The sequence below is a fragment of the Amphiura filiformis genome, chromosome 6, assembly GCF_039555335.1.
Source record: "Amphiura filiformis chromosome 6, Afil_fr2py, whole genome shotgun sequence".
NCBI lineage: Eukaryota > Metazoa > Echinodermata > Ophiuroidea > Amphilepidida > Amphiuridae > Amphiura > Amphiura filiformis.
Window position 1 is genome coordinate 9,315,631 of NC_092633.1, and position 21,062 is coordinate 9,336,692.

Sequence of the window (21,062 nt, forward strand, 5' to 3'; positions counted from 1 at the left end):
ATTTCGCAGTGGCAAATTTGAATTGGTGCATTTTAGGCGGTTGCGTTACCAGTGCATGGACAAATAATGTGAGTGTCACTTGATGAAAGCAGATGATATTACATGTTGCAAAGGATTCTGGGAAGGTTAAGATATCTCTTCTCTTGAGTTTTGAACATGTAACCAAACAACCTTCTCTGTAAATTATGTAACATGGAAAACTTTAATAATAACAATTATTAAATATAAAAATTAATCAGAAGGATATTTGGTCGTTGTTAGCAAGACAGTGTAGCAGTTGTTGCATAGTTTGTAGCTTGTTGAGTGCCATCACACTACCTAATAGGATCAGTTTGTGTTTAGCTCTGGTCACCGCTACATTCAAACGGCGCATGTCTTCCAGAAGTACACCAGCCTGAAACAAAGCAAAAACAAGTCATGACTTTTAAAAGTGTTCAAGAGTATTTTTGAGAAAACCGTACTTTATGGGTATTTTTTTTTAATGGAGATTTGCATTGTTGATGAATGTACCTTCTCTCCAGGTATTGTGAGAAAGCACCATTTAAAGCCATATTATAACATTTTTTTAAAAATAGATTAGTATTAATTTTCAATAAAATATTAGCATTTACTGTCAGATATGTCCCCTTTTAATTTTGAGCCGAACAAGTGAGGTAAAGCAAAGAAAATCGGAATTTACAACTAGCGCCAATGCATGTCACGCCGGCGTGTTTTAAATATGGTATACGACCCTCTGGCGTAATGCGTGTGTGTCCCTTGCGACGCCGTGTAATGTAGTACTGTGTTGACATCGCATACGCGTTCGACTAATATTTCTATCGTAATAATAAAACGCTGATTCAGGCGGTTTATTCAAAATCTCAGATTTTGACAAAACTACAGCACCTAAAGTCTTGATTTTTGCAGAGAATCTTTGTTTACTAAAGTACATTACAATCGTGTAAAAACCTAAATTTAAAAAATTTTTGAGGGCGTTCTCCTCAGCAAATGTTTAATGCACCTGGCCTCCCTCAATTGTCTTGCCAAAATCTCTCTCCCCTCCCTTTTCACATGTCAAATTTTTGGCAAACAAATGGGCAAACCTTGAATGGTTTAGATATATAATGCCAGCATAGCGAGTAGAAAAATTTGCATAACACTGTTTCCATATTGTATATTGTTTTCCTTTTATAGAGTTAATTTAAGATGTCCCGATAAATGTGTGTCAACCCCGCCTTGACCTACCAAAAATAAACAATAGGAATTTTTGTTTTTAGTATCCTCCATCGTGTCATATGTGACCCGCTCTGACAAAACCATGCAGAAACAAGTCACATTTTTGACATTTCATGGTTTGAATAAAAATGTAAGCACCAGACTTTAAAATGATACCAAAATTATAAATTATATAAATATCATCAATACTTTTCAAGATAGGGATAATTTTGTAATGATACCTTGATATTTTTGCTTAAAGGTCCGTAACCCGATCGACAGCATCATCCCCCCGATATTTTTCATTGTTGATGAGGTTTTGGTATCACATAATAGATACTATTTTTCTCATTACTATCCTCACGCCTCAATTCAGCAGCCTTTAGAGGCTACCAATTTCTAAATACTAAAAAGTGCTTCGGATTTCTGGGCAGGGAATTATGAATGAATCATCAGTCTCCTCAACACCTACTTTGGTTTCGCGTCATTCACATTCTGTGAAAAGAGCGAACAACACTAACTGCTGAGGAGACTCGCGGTAGTATATAGCTCTAAAAATTCCGTTATGGATGAAGCGGGCTGGATGGCGCAATTGGTTAACATGTTATGTTTTTACCCATGAGGTACCCGGTTCAATACCCGGTAGTAGTTTTCTTTTTCCTCTCCATTTTTAACCCATAGTTTTTTACATTCATTTGAAATGTACATATTGCAAGGGAAATATATTTTGTTTCCTTTTTTCTGAAACGGTACGAAAAAGAATAAAAAACAAAAAAATTCCGTTCAATACCAGGTACGTGTATTTGCAGCATTGTCGTCGGGTCTGTTTTGCTTTCGTCGATAATGGCTATTGCCATAATTTATACACAAGTCAAAAATCTATCATGAACGATATAAAGACAAAAACTGGTTGCGGTGAGTGGTTGGCCTATTATTAAAACTAGTGTCACAACTTAGTATCGGAACGTGTACTAGTACTAGTGGAGCTTGACTGTCAGTGCAAGAACCACGCACGGCACACGGCACATGACGAAAGGGAATTTACGGCACATGTTGTTGTTGCTTGCCTGCCCAGAATGTAATTCATGCATACCAAGGTATTGGATTGCAAATTTTGCTATTTATTCACATTTACGCTGAAAATGCTCTCGTTTTTTCACAAAGCAGCATGAAGGGGACGATATTTGATATTATTATGTAGTGTTAAAGACAATCCATATCCAAAACCAATAGTGTTACCCCCCTTTAATTGTTATTCTGAGTAATGGGCCAATTAGTTTCCTGCCTAGGGATTATAATAGTTCAAAGTTCTTTATTGATTAGGCTAAAAAAATAATGCTATGTCTCAAAGCCTATGGCAGTTTCAAAAATGAATGCGGAATGAGGTTTTTTTTTAAGATTTTTTTTTAAAGATTTTTTTAAACAAAATTATGAACTACGATGTCATTTTTGAGTGTTCAAATGTACACAGTACAAAATTGTGGTTGATTTACACAATTGAAGTACAAACATCAATTGTTTTATACCTAAACAATGTGTGTATCGAATCAAGTAACTTTTCTTCCAAATTTGTCTCAGAATTTCATGATTTTATGTCAAAAAACTTTTTTTTTAAACTTTCTGAAAAAATAAAAAATGAATTTGCCATTTCAGCTGACATGGACGCGCTAAGAAAAAGGAACGCGCGCGTGGGCTTTGAGACATAACTTTTTTAGCCTTAAATAAACCTCTTTTTAATAAGTACTTTCAAGGATTTGAAAGTCCACTTAGTCCCACAGTCAAAGGAATTAAGAAATTTTCCAAAATTTCATTTCAGTAAGGTAGTGGATGCCAGCACACAACACAAGGATCAAATGTTTCTCATAGGTAGGCCCACTGCACTGGTTTCAGAAGTTTTTTTGTTGATTCAACAACCTAAAATCCCGGGGGGATCACTCGCATACCAAAGTGGTATGCATGCTCGTCCCATCACCTCAAAAATGGACCCTAAATGGCGTAATCAGTGTGGAAAGATTTCACCCCTTATTGGCGTAAGACTCTGTAAATCTAACCCCTAAAATATGGCATAATTCGGCGTAAGAAACTAAAATGGACCCCTAAATGGCGTAAATTCTAAAACAAACCCACTGAAGTTGAAAAATATACCCTAAACGCGTCAAACTTTACCTGAAAAGCACCCTTTTTTCTAAAACGGCGACGCCGCCACAAGGCCAAAAATCAACCCTTTTTCGACGCTTTTGGGGACGAGCATGCGTACTTCACTTTGATATGCGAGTGACCCCCGGCCTAAAATTAACCTGAAACCTGGTTCCTTAAATACATTTAAACTTAGGAACACATACCAATAAACACAACTGGCAACCCTTGCTTTTGTAAACACAGCCAGCTGACCTGTGAAGGTCAATGACTCACTGCTTGCCATTGCAGCTGCTACATGCTAGCTGCTATGCTATGTGTTGTGTACGGTACTAGCCGCTCCTACGTACAGAACAATGCATTTTGTATACATCTGTAAATTCATAAATTTCCTGCATAATAGCAGCAGATCACACAAGTCTCTGTTCAATATTTGAGTTACTGATCATCAGTCTGATGTTCCAATAGCTATACTGCATTGTATGTTTACAATGACTTAAAACATGTCACCAAAACGTATGCGGCCATTGACAATGTTCATTATTTACAATTACATGTATGTTGTATGGTAACTTGTATTGTGTCAGGTGAGTGCAGAGTGCATGTATCTTATTCTCTCTCCAGATAAAAAGAAGAGTAACTAACCCCCCAACCCCCTTAAATAATGGCCATTATTCAAAAACGGGTGATTGTATTAAAATCTGTAAAATACAATGGAAGCAGAATTTATTTCTGCACATTTTGACACCTCATGATTTGTAGCAATTTGACTAAATATTGACGTCACAGCGTACATTTAAATCAATGTAACTCAAGATTAGAAAGTTGCAGTAAATTCTATTGATTTGCATTCAGTATATTAATGGAAGGAAATCTGTGTAATGATATCTGAGTGTTTTTGTATTGTTGCAAGTGCAACTTTCAAATCTGGACCTCTCTACATTAAATTGATTGGTATTTTATTGTTTTCTGGGCTATCGTATCAAATAAGGTGTCAAAATGCGCAGAAATAAATTCTGCTTCCAACACATTTTACAGATTTGTAATACAATAGCCCATTTTTTTTTAAATTGGCCATTATTTAAGTGGTGTTAGTTACTTTTTTTGAGATGTTTACTAGTACTACATGCTCCTCACATAAAAAAGTGAAAGTGATTTAAAAAAAAGTGATAGCATATGATAGGAAGCTTAAAATTATTTATTAAAATGTGCATTTGTTGAATATGTGTCATGATTGCCAAAGTGGCGGACCCGGCCGGAAGTAATTTGCTATAAAAACAGAACTTAAACAGGAAGTAAACCAGAAGTGACCTGTATTTTGCCAATTTATAAAGCTAAAAATAAGGGGTCATCCATTATTTTCGCCATTTTCACTTACGTACAAAGCGTACGTAAGAGGGAGGGAGGGGGTAAAAATCCTGGGCATGTGTACGTAAGAAAAATGGCGATTTATTTGAGCAATACAAAAAAATTAAAGTGAATAATTATGGTATTTTCCATTATTTTATTTAAGTTATAACCAATTGACCTAAAATTGTTTAATTCCTTTTAATAATTTCTATAACATGTCATGCCTACAATGCTTTTCTCTTTAATTTAGAGTCTATGCACAGTGGTCCTGTTTTTCATATCAAAATACATTAAGAAAATATATTCAAGAGTGGATTGTCACTGTTGCGACAAAAGATATGAAACCCATAGTTTAATTGCAAGAACATCATGAACATACACCAAACATGCTAAAGGGATGTCCACCTGGTTCCTCTCTATATATGATGTGATCCCAGGGGTTATTAGTGGAAAAGAGAGTATTGGGGTGTTTGGCATTTTTTGGGGTGCATTAGTCATTTAGTTTAGATTCGGGCTGCATTTTAAGCTATATTTTACTTTATTGATGGCTCTCGTTTTCATGAAAATATGGTTTTTTTAGCATTTCTTAACTTATCTATAAAGATATTAATCCAGAACCAACTGTCCTCCTAGAACACTAACCCAAACCCTAATCAAACCTTTAACCTAAACTCTAACCCCAACCCCAACCAAACATCTCAATTTTTCTATAACTATATAGTTCGCGACATACTTCGCCATTTTATTTGTACGTAACTCGAGGGAGGGAGGGGGTAAAAAGTTACGTACGCTTTGTACGTAAGTGAAAATGGCGAAAATTATGGAAGACCCCTAACATGATTTCTTCATCCAAAATTCACTTCTATAGTTTTAAGCACAGTTCTTCACCAATTTAGTGCAGTTTATGGCATATGAGAAATGGGGTTCTAATTGGCTAATTGATCGGCACCTCATTCACTGGTCAAGCTGTGTATGCATTCCACGACCTAGTTCTTTTTAGACAAAAATCCGACAGACAAAGCAGACGGACACCGCAGAAGGAATTTGCTGAATAGTATATAAATGATATTAATAAATGCCCCCCTTTCGCAAATGTCATGCCTCCGAAAAAGTGCAACTTTTAGAATTGTTATTAACTCATCCAAAAAAATTATTCCCCCAAAATGGCAAAGCTGCCTTTTGTCCACTTGCTTTCCAGACAATTATTTTTTAAATGTAAATGCAACATCATGTAGGGTATTCTAAAATTTTATTTTATTTTTTTTTATTTTTTTTTTTTTAATGCACCCCACTTTAATTAATCACATTTTGTTTTAGTTTTATTTTATTTCAGAATATCACAGTTGATTTATCATTGGCATGTGGGCTTGTGTGTTCAGTGAAAACTTTACATTTTGTACTAAATATATAAAATAATGAATTGTTTTGGGCTTTTGGCATCTCAAACACAACCGCATAGATATAACTGATGGAGTAGTATGCTAGTCATCCCAATCAACTGATTTTGAAAATGCAAAGATCAACACTTGATCCTTACAATCTCAAAAAAAATATGTATCTTCAATAGGGAAGGTCAAAATTTTCAAATGATCGTCGGCTTTCCTCCCAGCTACATACACTTTAAGTACATACATGTATATACATTTTTACTTCAAGGGCTGTTAAATATGAAAAATATAAAAATATCAATTTCTAATAATTTGCCATAATGTGTTTTATACCGCCAATTTAAAAAAATCAAAATTACTTGATATCTACTGATGATATTCAGCCAATCGGATTGGCTGATATCTTCAGTAGCTGTCAGTAAGTGTGACTCGTCACTTGGACATTTTGAATCTAGAAGGACCCACGCCTGACGGCGCATATAGTCCATCAGCCAGCTTGGATATAGTCCGTCAGCCGGCGTGAACATTGTCCATCTAGAAGGACTATTAATACACTAAAATTTTGTAACCATTTCTCTCTAAATGGTGTGACATCACTTTTTAGATTATTGATAGCATAATAGAGACAAACTGTACCCATTATAATGGCAAAAATATTGACACCACAATATGTTCAAAATCTGACCTTTTTCCTGTTTTACAATGTATTAAAATGGGTGTATAGCACTTTACATTAGAGTGACCTCCCCAGAACCAATCCAAAAATAAAAACACCTATTTAATAAGCTCATGATGAAAATCACTTACAAGTTGTATGCAATATTTGGTTCCTTTCAGATTTCAAGACTAAATATTAACCAAACATGGAGCAACATGTGTACACTTCTCTGCCATCTCTATTCTGCATCTACTGCACCAGACACTTCACAGATATCCCCCGCTATACCTCACATCTGCGCCGTCATGAAATCAAGATAAGGTCTTACTGGTATAAAAGCGCTAGCCTACCACCAAAAGCTGGAGCTAAACAGTCAATTAGTCATTGGTATTTTTCAAACCGACGAAAATGGCATGGTAATCTGAAGACGGCAGACAATACTAAGGACCACCTCGACAAATATAAAGTGTATCATTGCAAATATTGTGAAGAGTCATTTATGACAATTCAGGAGAAGAAGCTACATGAAATGATACACAAAGGGAAGACACCGTATAAGTGCAATTTCTGCGACAAGATATTCCGCTGGGAAAGTTCACGACGGGTGCACGAAATGACTCACACAGGTGAAAAGTCATATAAATGCACACACTGCAGCAAAGCGTTTTATTTTGCCTCGCAAAAAAGTCGCCATGAAATGATTCACACCGGAGTCAAACCATACAAATGTTCATTCTGTGACGAGACGTTTATGTTGAACAAACGTAAGAAACAACATGAAAGGATACATACAGGAGAGAAATTTTACAAATGCGATGACTGCGATGAGACCTTTAGATTACCAGTGCAAAGGAAACTACATAAAATAAATAAGCATACGAGGACCAAAGCCGAAGCTCTTTCATGCCAATATTGCAATAAAACGTTTCAGTATCCTTCCAAACTGACGCTTCATGAAATGGTTCACACAGGAGACAAACCACAGAAGCCTCATCAGTGCCAGTATTGTGAAAGAGCGTTCCGTTATTCGACGGAAAAAACACGCCATGAAAATGTACATACAAAAGAGAAAACCTACATATGTGAATGTTGCAAAAAGATTTTTTATGTCTATGAAAACATGAGAGTACATGAAATGAAACACAGAGGGAAACGTTATCAATGTCATTATTGCGAGAGAAAGTTCACCTCAATATCATGGAGAAATTGCCACGAGGAGACTCACATTGCTATAAAACCATATCAATGTCCATATTGCCCGGAAGCATTCTTTTCCGAGGCCAAGAAAAAGCAACATGAGAAAAGCCATCCTGAATACAATATGCCACCTCAATACAATATGTCACCTTATATATCAACAAACACTCAACTATTCATCCCAGCCACTGCCATTGTGAAAGACAGTGGATCCAAACAATAGTTGAATTACCATGAACAAAATGTACAACTAAGCTTTAGTTATTGTTGATATCCAAATATTTGAAGAGGATTATGTTCATGCAGAATATGAACAATTACTTTGGAGTGGTGATTAAAGATTACTTCATTAAGCAGTATTCAGACTTTTTATTGTACGGCAATATAGTATGTAACATATATACGTTATTTAATCTATTGCCATTCTATTTCCAGTAATGTTTAAGTTCTAACGAATGTTTGATGACGAAAAATCGATAATATATTTCTGCTAGATATTGTATGTAACATATTATCGATTTTTAGTCATCAAACATTCAAGAACTTAAACATTACTGGAAATAGAATGGCAATAGATTAAATAACGTATATATATTGCATACAATATTGTACATACAATACTCGGAGTCTGTGGAGCGCTTTAGGCTAATGAAAGTCAATGACCAGTTTTCATTTTTTGAACCAGCTACTTAGTGAAATGCAGTATTTTGTACTTTCTTGATGAGGAATAGTTTCAAACATTTTCTGTTGCTCTAAATCTCGACAACATATCAAATAATGAAATATTTAGAAATAATGAATTAATTGCCGGGACCGGGTCGGGCAACAGGAAACTTGGATTTGACTTTCATTAGCCTTAGTAAATGGTATTGTCATGAATTGTTCCTTCCTGAATGGTACTGGTATGAATCTCCCATAACATCTACCTATTTTACACCTGGGTGGAGTGGGAAAGAGAGATAAAGAACACAACATGTTGGTCTTGCCAGGGTTCGCACCCACAACCTGGCAGTCACAGGTCACACCCTAACTGTTAGGCCACCATGCTCTAGTCCTCTTTGACTACTTTGAACTTGGGATCTACGTAATGGGTACCTATATGGTCATTTTCACAGTAAAGGGTGTAACTTTTGATTTTTTGGGTCAAAATTTCAAACCACTTAAATGTGTTTCTGTTTACTGAAATCATGCATAGAAGCAACTTAAATTCCAGTAAAATAATGTTTCAAGGCTTAAACCTTTTGATTTCTAATAAAAAATTTGACATTTCCATAACATTTTGGTTAAAATCTAAGAAAAAATGTATTTTACATAACCTCAGAAAATTATGACATGAAAGCTGGAATACATGTGAAATCCCATTCCAAAGTAAGTCAACAGATATAAGTTAAATTTTATACCATGTTTTGCTATGTTTGTAATTGCAGTTTTGAAAATTTTTAACATCAAGTGTCATTTACAATGGAAATTTCCAAACCTTAAACATATTTTTTAAGTTTTAATTGGGTTCCTAATAATTTGAATGTCTAACTTCATGTACAAATACTACTTGATGAAAGGAACCTCCCAGCCAAGTTTCACAGAAATTTGAGTTATTTTTTAGAATTGGCAATTCAAGCAATTTGTGTTTCGGAGGCTTCAGTTAACAACACAGGTGATCATAAAAGTAAAATATTTGGCTAACCACTACAAGTTGACATAAAAAATAGGTAAAAAATATCACAATTACCAATTTTCATGCTTTGCTTCTAAGTATTGAATTTCAGTTGTGACAAAAATTAAATTATCACAGCAAGTCATTTTTTTTTTGTTTCGGAGGCTTCATGTTAACAATTGTTAAACATTGCAGAAGTAGTTTTTTTGAAAACAACAGTGTTGGGATCATCTAAGCTGTTATTTTCTTGTGTATATTGAATCAATGATTCTATGCGGCAGATATTGTAGATTTATCACATGTTAATTTTTTCACCCATTTGTTAAGTATGGTGTTTTTTGCATGTGAAGCCTCCGAAACAGGCTTTTTTGGATATCAGTATATTTTTCAAACATTAACCATAATGTCAAATTTTTTTTAAATTTATGACATTCTGCACATATCAAGTAATAATTACAATGCAGATATCAGTATGAAACACACCAATTTAGATATGCATAGATGATAATTAATCTTATTGTTGTTTCGGAGGCTTCATTTGTTTCGGAGGCTTCAATTGTTAACGGAAAGTTTGTATTGGGTCCCATTTTCAAACGGTGATATATATCTCCACGATTTAAAAACATGTGACTTGAGGATCTACTTTGCTACATTTTGATAAATAGATTGGATGAGCTCTTTTATTTATATTTGCACAAGCTTGCTGAACAGTTTGTTTCGGAGGCTTCAAAAAGTTAACGGAAAAATGGCTCTTTGAAGTCAAGATTTTATAAAAATTTTAAAAGCTTGCAAATCGACTAATTTTTGTTACCCATTTCAAGTTAAGATAACAACTGTTATGAATCAAGAAGAAGTGAAGAAATGACCAAGAATTATGAACCAAAGCTACACCCACAAAGTTTGTTAACAATTGTTAACGGAAAATGAAGCCTCCGAAACGACAAATATCGAAGTCCGGTTCTCGTTCTCAAAAATACAGGGCTGTTCACAATTAAATCTAATGTGGCAGTGTTTACTGAACATATGACTGTACTTTTAGGATAAGAAAAATTATCCATGAACTAACTGAAGAAAACACAGGGTTTTACAAAAATGTTACTGTTTTTTATAGTTTTTAAAAATGGCAATATTAAGTACATTTAAGCCTGCTAAAACTGAACGCAGTAACTCCCAAAGCTGATTATGCTACCCAAGGTAGCTGCTAACTAGATGACTTATGTGGCCAAAAATCATGGAATTCTGTGGCTTTATTAGAACACTACGGATTAAAATGTTAAAAATCCAAAGTTACACCCTTTACCGTGAAAATGACCATATACTAATGCTCTTACTAGTACCACCTCTGATATGATTGTTACTACAGACACAGACAAATTAATCTTGATATATCATAGTAAATCAATTTACACTTGAATGCCACATTAAAACATATACTGCCAATAAAGTATCCTTACACTTGGAAAAATAATCACAATTTCCAAACTGAACAATATTGGGGTAAATTTGTTTTTTAATAGATGCACTATCTAATCCTGCACATTATGACACCACATTGAATCCAATGTGACTTCAAGAAGCAAAGTTACAAGCATTTGATTAGACGAAGGTCCAGTTTTAAAAGTGACAAACTGGCCTATTCAAAACTCCACAGACTAGATAAGGTTTGAGAGTGGTGAATGGCTAATTTCTGCGTTTGGCTTTAATTTAAAACAAAAGGAACAAAAGAAACCTGAAACAAAAGAACTGACAAATAAAATGAAAGTTATGAAAAGTACAGAGAAGTAAAAACTGAAATAAAACTGCTTTAAATAACGCTTCATTGAAGAAACTGTGTTGTCTCTTTGTTTCACTTGTTGGAATCTTTTTGCGCCTTGTATAGGCCAGTTTGTCACTTTTAAAACGGGACCTTTGTCTATTCAATTGCTTGGAACTTTACTTCTTGAGGTCACATTGGATTCAATGTGGTGTCATAATGTGCAGGATTAGATAGTGCATCTATTAAAAAAACAAATTTACCTCAATATTGTTCAGTTTTGAAATTGTGATTATTTTTCCAAGTGTAAGGATACTCTATTGGCGCAGTATATATTCACTGATGTATGAGTAGGGGAGAGCGGGGAGTGTTCGCCCTATTTTTTTCTGACCAGCCTAGCGATGTCAATTTTAAGGTTAGAGATGATCTGATTAGCCCATGTGAAAGCCCTATGTCTTAGCTATATACGACCACAATCCCAGACCTATAGGCCTTACAATAGCAACAGGATAGAGCAAACAAAAAAGTTTTGCAAAGTGGCGAACTTGCCCCATATTGGGGGAGGTTCGCCCATATGGTGGGGTAAGTTCACCCTAATCACAAAAAAGGTTTAAACATTGCATAACAATAACATATTCAATGCAAACATTTAGCAAGAGTATACAGGGCATTCATTCTCTTCTGGGGAGTCACTAGATTTGTTGCAGGGTCGGGTCAGGGTAAAATGTGGGGTCCAAAGTGAGCTTAAACGTATCATGTTTACAACTTCGGGGAGAAATGGATTAGGACATTATCTGTGGTATGAGTAATACCGATATCACATAACTTTAAAAGAACATGTTTTTCATAGTTTTACCTTGTTTAATGGTTTAATTATCAATATTTTGCATAATACGCTGATGGGGCAGGTTAGCCCTCCAGTTTGGGGTAAAGTCCGCCCGGGAAGATATAGGGCTAACATGCCCCATCCTCAAAAAGGCTTAACGAGCCCCTTGTGCACATTTTTGTATTTTCTTCAGGGTATGCAAAACACAAATCGAATAAGGAGATTATAACTGCATTAAATCTTTGACAAATCCCATATGTTCCCAATACAGATTTCCATTAAAACCATCTGTATTTATGTATCAATGATAATACAACATTATGAATGCAAGAAAAAATTACGTTTTGGTGTAATGTTTTTGTTTTGGCTGCAGTTCGATGAACACGTCCCTATATGTCGCATAGCTAATATGAGAAGTTTATAATGACCTATGGCACCTAATTTTGCCATCACCAAATTCCCTGATAGCCGTAGTGCTGAGAAACAAGGGGTGGGCGAACCTGCCCCTAGGGCGAACACTCCCCGCTCTCCCCTACTGGATGGAAATCCAGAGGTCCCAGATTCAAACCCTAGTCACGGATGATCATGAATGTGTTCTTTATTTATAACTTGTGATCATTTATTTAATGTGATGCTCACTTTATAATATTACAAAATGTTAAATGTGAATATAATACAACAGATCAATTAATTTCACAACAGTGTCAATTTTAAATCCTGTACATGTACAAATTATGTACATGTGTACGTGTATATAATGGCAGTCATTTTTATGCTCATAAATTACGTATCATGTAACTTGAAATTCAGTGCATTTTTTCAAAAAAGAGTTTGATCATTCACAACTGTAATCTACATCCATAACATTTCTCATATTGGGAATACCTTGCCCTTGTTTTCATATATATGTACATATATGTATGTGGCTTCAGAATCTATGATGTAAAATTATATTCTGAAACTAGGTTTTTACTAGAGCCCCCGTTTCTAAAATACATTTTTCAACATAGGGCAAAAAAGGTTGTCTCTCAAGCAATTTTTCAAAAAAGCAGGTGCTATGGTTTTTTTAGCTAAACTGAAAAAAGCCTGTAAAAATGGCTACACACCAGGATGGCTTTCACATAACACTTATGCAAATTAATGGGTTTGAGAGACAAACCTTTTCTTTGGCAAATTTTTTTCTTTGTCTTTTTTATTTTAATTTATCCTCCTTTTTAACTTCAACAATTTGGTGCTATTTTATGTGTGTTTGGGAAAACAGAGTAATACACAAAGTCAGTGGTTCACAAACTGTGTGTCGCGACCCTTTTAGGGGTCACTGCCTCTTCCAAAAGGGATTGCGAGACTTGTAGGGAAAAAAACATCCTCATGCATTAAAGTGCAGGGTGCCATGGTATTGGTCATGCTGTAACCCCATTTTAGCATTAAAATTAGCAAATGAGACGTCGTTTTAAAGCTTGCAAAATGCTTTCAAAATTGACTTCACCTGCAAAGTTACCCCTTTTGATGTGCTGCATCACATATTATCTTCCATGTTTGCACTTGTTTCTCAACCATGTTGACATGTAGACATTTTGAAAGGAGATAAGGCAAAAAAAAAAAAAGGTTTGTCTCAAAGCTCATGAGTGGTTTGAAAATGCGAAATGCGATTTTTTTATTTATTTATTTTTTATTCCCGACTTTTTTTATGATATTTTGAGAAAAAAAGTCTGATTTTCGCCGAATTTTTCCGGAAAAAACTATAAATCTTTTTTTTTTTTTAAAAAAATGTCCGCATTTCTTTTTTGTCAAATTGCGCGATTTTACAAATGCGCGCGAGAGCTTTGAGACAAACCTTTTTTTTTCTTTTGGCCTAAGTCACATGGCTCAATACAGCCAAGTGGCGGGATAATACGAGTCCTGAATCAAACCAAACCAGTGATACATGAAATAACTGCATGTAATGGTATTAATTTGATTGCATTGTTATGCTTTATTTTCAGTTTAATCAATTGTGCTTGGTGTACTTATGATTCTTAACAAGATAATAGAAATGAAGAAGATACCAGTAACACCAAAACAAGACAAAGTGCTAGACTATTTATTGTGTATAATATGTACACGTAATCAATTACTCTGCATATTGCGGATAAAAACATCTCAAGACAATATTTACATGTAGATCTCTCAGATGCTAAAGCAGCTTGTAACTTAGCGGTAAAATAAAAATATGACTTAAATGAAAAAAGAAACTGGCACCATTGGATGGATCTTTATTTATTGAAAGGAAGTCTCTAGCAATCTTGTTTTGTTAAAAAAATAATTATCAAGCATTATTATGTGATTTTATTTAAAACAAACTCATATTGGTCATGAAAATGAATAAAAACAGCCATTTCTCAGCACACGATATTCAAAATTCCCAGTCACTGAAATTGCCTGTGGCAATGACATCCCAGTAACACAATTTATTTGTTTTTATGGTCTATATGAGTTTGTTAAAACAAACCATGTGATTTGTGCTTGATAATTGTTTTTCTAACATATGAGGCATAATTTTGTGATTGCCTTCAAACTATATGTGGTGTGATCAAGCAAAACCAGTCTGAAGTTGGAAATAATCAATTTTCAGTTTTTTACATTGTATAAAGCATATTTGTAAAGCTACATTTTGCAGAAAAACCCATTGAAATCTAACATTTAGTTCCAAAGATATTAAGAACAGTTGAAGTGTTTCCAAAACAATATGCAGCAAAAGAAATTATTGTCTTTGTTTGGCTATATCTGAAAATTAATATATCTGACTTTTGCTAAATCACATCACATATTAGGTTTTTGTGTTTTCATAATTATCTCCACTAGAAAACTGCAATGGTGAACTTTGAGTGTACATCTCTATAGGCATCAGCTATTTACTTTTCAGGCAGAGATCAGCATTTGAAAATGGACTAAAGGTTGAAAAGTGAAGGGCAATTTAAAGGTCTGGCAAAAATAAGCAGACTGTGTAATTTTTAAAAGATTTTAGTACACTTTCAAAGTAAGTTCTCAATTCAAGAAATACCATGCTTATAATATCCAGAGCTGAAATCACTGAATGATTACAGGTGTTTCCTTCACATTTGATTACTTAGTCTGACTTTGAACTGGTACATATGCACCTAATACTATACTGTATACCATTGACCAACGCCACTCTGCACATGCGAATAGATAAAAAAGATTAAGACGGCTTCTGAGGTGTTGCAGTTTTACAGAGCAGTTTTACAGAGTGTATTACTATACCTCATAAATATTTATTAGGTAATCCATACATCTAATTGGTTAATAACGCCAGCATCCGAGTACGGTATTTTGACTACTTCACCGCGCCTGTGCAATTACGCGTACGCGGGGAAGTAGTAAAAACTTCCGCACCCTACTACCACACTGTGTCTCGACCCAGCGTCACCGTTCCTTCAGACGTAACATTATCTACACAGCGGCGATTCTGCAGACGCGTTTATCGTGAAAATGGCGTCTGCTGCAGTTATTTTGCTGAGATTACCGATGGATAATAACACACAAATTTGACATTTTATGAAACAAAATGCTATTTATGGAATGTTAAAAAGAAAATTAGAATAATATACGTCAAAATGTAACTTGATTGGGCTATTCCAGATGTATTCCGCACCCCCCCTATGGAAGACACTTCCGGAATTCGGGGCTAAATTGACAGCCGGAATTCACATGTCAGGAAAACCCCATGGAAGACCCTGCGGAATTGTGGTAATATGGCCAGCCGAATTCAAGTAAATGTAAATGTCTTCCATAGGGTTCCAGCTGGACCTTTTTCAGTTTCCAGCCAGAATTCAAGTAAATTGTAAATGTCATTCATAGGTTAATCGAGATGGCGACCATAAGTGAAGATCCTGCCGGAATATTCCAGATGAATTCCGCACATCCCCCCCCCCCATGGAAGACACTTCTGGAATTGGGGGTCAAATTGACAACCGGAATTCAACCCTCAGCAAAACCCCATGGAAGACACAACCGGAATTTGTGCAATTTACAAATTTACCTGCTGGAATTTTGATATTTCAATTTAGACACATCCAAAATGGACAGCGAATTCAACCCTAGCAAAACCCCTATGGAAGACAAAACCGAATTTGTACAATTTATTGATTTACCTGCTGGAATTTTGATGTTTGAATTTGGATATCAAAAATTAGGGCTGCAATTTACAGTCGGAATTGATACAATTTACCTGCTGGAATTACTATAGTTTGATTTAGACTCATCTGAATGGACCCTGATTATGATTTTGACCTGGGGGTTACTTCAAAATGAAATGGCTTGGTGTTGAAGTATTAAGGGGCTGTGCAATAAATGCTTGCCCCCCCCCCTCGGCCTGCCAAAAATTGAGCAAAATCGAGCCTGAGCAAAATGTAAAAAATATGGGGTCATTGGGTGAGAGATGGATGGTTTAGGGGGAGATTTGGGTGAGAACATGACCTTTTTAAAAATGAGAATTTTGAATGAGACCCAAAATAGTCCCGGTTGCAGAACATAGACTGTAGAGGGTAATGCATAAGAATGTCTTGAACATGATGGCTTTTTTATTTCAAAATAAGTAACAAAATCAGTGATTAATGAAAGTTGCTAAACAAATTGAAAAAGAGGTCTTTGGGTGTGAACCCGGGGGTGTGAGAGCATGTGCTTAAATGCAGAGTTTTAGGTGACACCCTATACGGTGTCACCTCCAAAGTGGGAGTGCCCCCCCCTTTTGCTCCCATTCAGATCATAGAATGTCTGTCTTTTGCTCCAATTCAGATCATAGACTGTATAGAAATAGAGTCTATGTTCAGATTTATTGGATTTAGCAGGGGATTTTGATAGTTATTTAATATTCACTTAGTTTTTTTTCTTTGTGATTTAGCTAGCTTCTTGGGATTTTTTATACTAAAATTTCACTGGCATGGTAACACATAATAACAAAAACACATCCTGTTGCAGACCATTGATCAGCTGCGCAGTATGTGGTGCATGTTTTAAAAATAAAAATACATATAGGCCTATGAAATTAAATCATAAAATATAAATGAATGCATAATAAGTTAATTGATTAACTTTATTATTTAACTAAATTAACTAGTAAAAACAAAACAAACCCCCAAAACATGTTTTTGTTCCTTTTGTTCAGTGTAATTTTCAACAAGTTTTGTGCTTGCACTCTGAAGCATAGACTGTATTTCTACAGTCTATATGTAATGATTGAAGAAGCCTTTTGGTTTCAAGAACAGAAATTTGCAAAAATATATTATGCCACATAAATTTACACTTCATAATTTATAAATAGAAAAGACCAGTGAACAAGGTGAGGTGTAAACCGAGATACACTATTACATAACCCCATAGACCATGTCTGATATAGTCTATAACCTTGACCAGTCGGTCCTCTATTGCAAGTATTGGAGTTTTGTGTCTTCTACAGAATCTGCTTTATTTATCCTACAGCACATATAATTCTCATTCACTCTAGGATTTTCAACTGGCTATCATTTCAGCCTTGTGTCTCATAGTCATAAGCTTGCAACATGTTTTTTACTGGTTTTAAACCAGTACAAAAATGATATTAAATACTGATACTGATTTCACTGATTTTAGACCTTATTATTTTTCTTAATATAAATATAAAAATAGTCAGTTTTATATTAACATGTGAATTTCAAACTTAATAAATATGCCCATTTCTTCTGAATTGATTTCTACTGATTTCTATATTCATTGTTGCTATTAGATTTAATTAAATGTAAAAAAAAAAAAAAAAAAAAACAAAAAGCATGGAACTTGCTGAAATATGAAAATCGAAAAATTCAACACTACATGATCAAATATTTTTATATCAAAAAGTTGAGAACAAAATCCACCATTCATCATTTATTTCAAGAAATTGGAGATATAGGTCAATTTGAAACCAGTTTTTAGCTATATATAAAGTTTTATGGTAGTGAACTTGCCTTTTCATTGAAGTTTTTGTTTTTTTTGCTCTGAGGTGAGATGAATATACCTCTCTAGCTTCCAACTGAGTTCATCAATTTAGATTTGCCACTAGTTTTTTATACTTTAGTTTTCAGTGCTGTTTAATTTAATATTTTGCTATGTGTAACTAAGAGCAGTTTATCTGACATTCAATTGAAATGGATATAGTTGTAGGCACTTTCACAGTAAGGGGCATTCAATGAGAGAAAAAATATGGGGTCAATTGGTGAGAGCTTGATTTTGGGCATTCGGTGAGAGCAAAATGTAAAAAATATGGGGTCGTTGGGTGAGAACATGACCTTTAAAAATGGAGTCTTTGGGTGAAAGCTGAAACAGTATGTCACACAGAAACCTTGCACATTGAATTTCTAGCTCAAAATGGCTTCATGTAGCCCAGGCATGTAGCTTTGTTTTTTTCAAAATAAGTAAAAAATATCAGTGATAAATGAAAGTTGCTGTTCAAATTGAAAAATAAGAGGTCTTTGGGTGACAGAGCATGTGTTCAAAAAACAATATGGGGTCTTTGGGTGACAGCGACGTTGAAAAGTGGGGTCTTAACAGCCCTACATACGCGTCACCTCCAAAGTGGGAGTGACTCCCCCTTTGAAGTTCATCGGCCTTTGCAATTAAACTGCAGAGTGGATTAATGAAAATGTACGCAAAATATGCAAATCAGATCATTAATATTCATGCATAAAAGCTGCAGAGTGGATTAATGGAAAATGCAGGCACATGTTGATGTTATGTGGAATCAATGTACGTTGTTACAACTTTCAAATTGAATTTCAATGTTGTTTTAACATTGATGCACCATTGAAATCTCCGATCGCGCATATGTGTATGTATGTACACTATGAAACTTGTGCCCCCCGACCTATGCAAGAGCTATGGTTGTAAAGTAAATGAAGCCATGTGTTTTACCAAATTATTTATCACAGAAAACCCTAATTTCATTTCTGGCTTTATATTGTAATAGGGCATACCAGTAATAAGTTTTCAATTCCTGTTGTTTACTAAAATTAAACAAAGTTACTTGTCTTCTGCAGTCTGTGTTCAAATCCTGGGGTTCAAATGGACAAGTTAATAATATATAGGCTTAAAAAGTTCATGCATGCCAATATTTTTTACTTTAGTAGATTTGACATTATTTGTGTGCTTACATTTTAATTATTCTGAACTTTTAGGCTATTCTGCTTTATTGAAATAGTTTAAAACCGTACATAAAAGTATCAGATGAAATTTTTAAACCAAATCTAAAATATCCATGAAAGTTCATTCTTCCTTGGTTTAAAATAAATGTTTTTACTTCCAAATTCTGTCTGCCCAGTAGCCTATACCAGTACATGGTATATACAGTTTAAAATATGCAAGGACATATGAATGTCTTGGCACCAAGGTCTTTCCTGGCAAATGTTGTTCCATGCATGTTCCATGTTTATTTTTAATGATCACAATGACCCAACCCCGGGACCTCAACACTCTCAATGCCAAATGTAACCAATTGGAGCTCAAATTTGACCCCAAATTGCAGAGTATGAGGTTTTGTGCTCAATACATTCAAAGGTCATTTTATGAATGTTCAAACATTCTGTGGTCAAAGAACTGTGTCCTGATCTATGAGAAAGTTTGAGATTTAAGTTTGAGATTCTGTTTATATGAACATGTACAAGCAAAATATTCATGTACCAAGTATGTACCAGACATACTCAGATACAGGTCTATGGACACACATACTAGTACATGATAGTAATCAAATAATTTTATTATAATTTGTAACATGCTTGAATACTGAATTTGAAAAAAAAAATTGTTGTAACTTTATAGTTTTTAATATTACAAATTGACAAAACCGTTTGTTGTTTTTCTTGCGGGATTTAAAAAAAATTGCCAATGTTGTATTAAATTGTAGTTATCTACCAATTATTTGATAATGATATCAGATTGAACTAAATGTGATATTACAATTATTGAAATATGCTTGACAAGAATATCCCTTTCTCAAACATATTTTAAGTTATATTCCTCTTATTGTTTTATGCCTTGCAGCACAATTTTGGTGTAGCAATGAAATGATAAAGGCCTTCAACAATTGATTTTGAGTGTACTGTTTCCCACTTGCATCCAAAATTGAGAATTGCTACATGTAGGCCTAAATGTTTAATTATTTTATTTTTATTTGACATTTTCTCTGTTAGATGACATTTTAATTACATTCATTTGCTACTTTCTTACCGGGCTTAGAACACCCCTGCATTATTATCAATGTATAAAATCAACCATAATTGCAATAAAATTAAATCCGCAGTTCCAAAATGTACTGTTGATATTGGGCTGTGACCACTTGTTTCAAAATAAAGAAAATAATACTTAATTAGCCCTAATAATAAGTTACCTCGGTGCCTTTTTAAAATGTTAAACAGTAGGCCTAACCCCTATGCCAGTACTTGTAGTGTCAATGTCCATTTCCACAACAAAAACCTTAAGGGATGGGGTATGAATGTTTGGATAGTATTTATTTTGGGACATTAGAGCACATCAGACATATCGAAAATTTGCATTCTGAATACAAAGAATGTCCTTCTGATATCAAATAATTTTGATTTTTGAAATTATCAATGTAATACACATTTTATGGCAAATCATTAAAAATTGATATTTTTAATAGTTAACAGTACTTGAAGTAAACTTTATAAAGCTGATGATTTATACTTAAAGTGTTACAAGTGGGATGAAAAGCTGACGATCAATTGAAAATTTTGACCTTTCGTATTGAAGATATGAATTTTTCCCCAAAACACCAAAAAGAATTAAGTCTTTTTGGGAAAAAAATCCGTATCTTCAATATGAAAGGTCAAAATTTTCAATTGATCGCCTGCTTTTCCTCCCAACTACATACACTTTAA

The 21,062-nt window shown here is 34.5% G+C and overlaps 2 protein-coding genes across 2 annotated transcripts in view; one reads left to right on the forward strand and one right to left on the reverse strand.

Annotated features, from left to right (window-relative positions):
• Positions 1-235: 235 nt before the first annotated feature.
• Positions 236-21,062, reverse strand: part of LOC140154168 (DNA replication ATP-dependent helicase/nuclease DNA2-like) — a 51,953-nt gene continuing 31,126 nt past the window's right edge. The window contains exon 26 of the mRNA XM_072176775.1: positions 236-394. Within this exon, the coding sequence (XP_072032876.1) occupies positions 236-394 (159 nt within the window). The remainder of the gene's footprint in view (positions 395-21,062) is intronic.
• LOC140154935 (uncharacterized) lies at positions 3,745-8,151 on the forward strand. The gene is made up of 2 exons (XM_072177594.1): positions 3,745-3,917; positions 6,906-8,151. The coding sequence occupies exon 2, from the start codon at positions 6,932-6,934 to the stop codon at positions 8,144-8,146; it is 1,215 nt and encodes a 404-aa protein (XP_072033695.1). The 5' UTR covers positions 3,745-3,917; positions 6,906-6,931; the 3' UTR covers positions 8,147-8,151.

Bases quoted from the DNA above. Each gene is read 5' to 3' on its own strand.
- LOC140154935 (XM_072177594.1), top strand. From the start codon at position 6,932: ATGGAGCAACATGTGTACACTTCTCTGCCATCTCTATTCTGCATCTAC.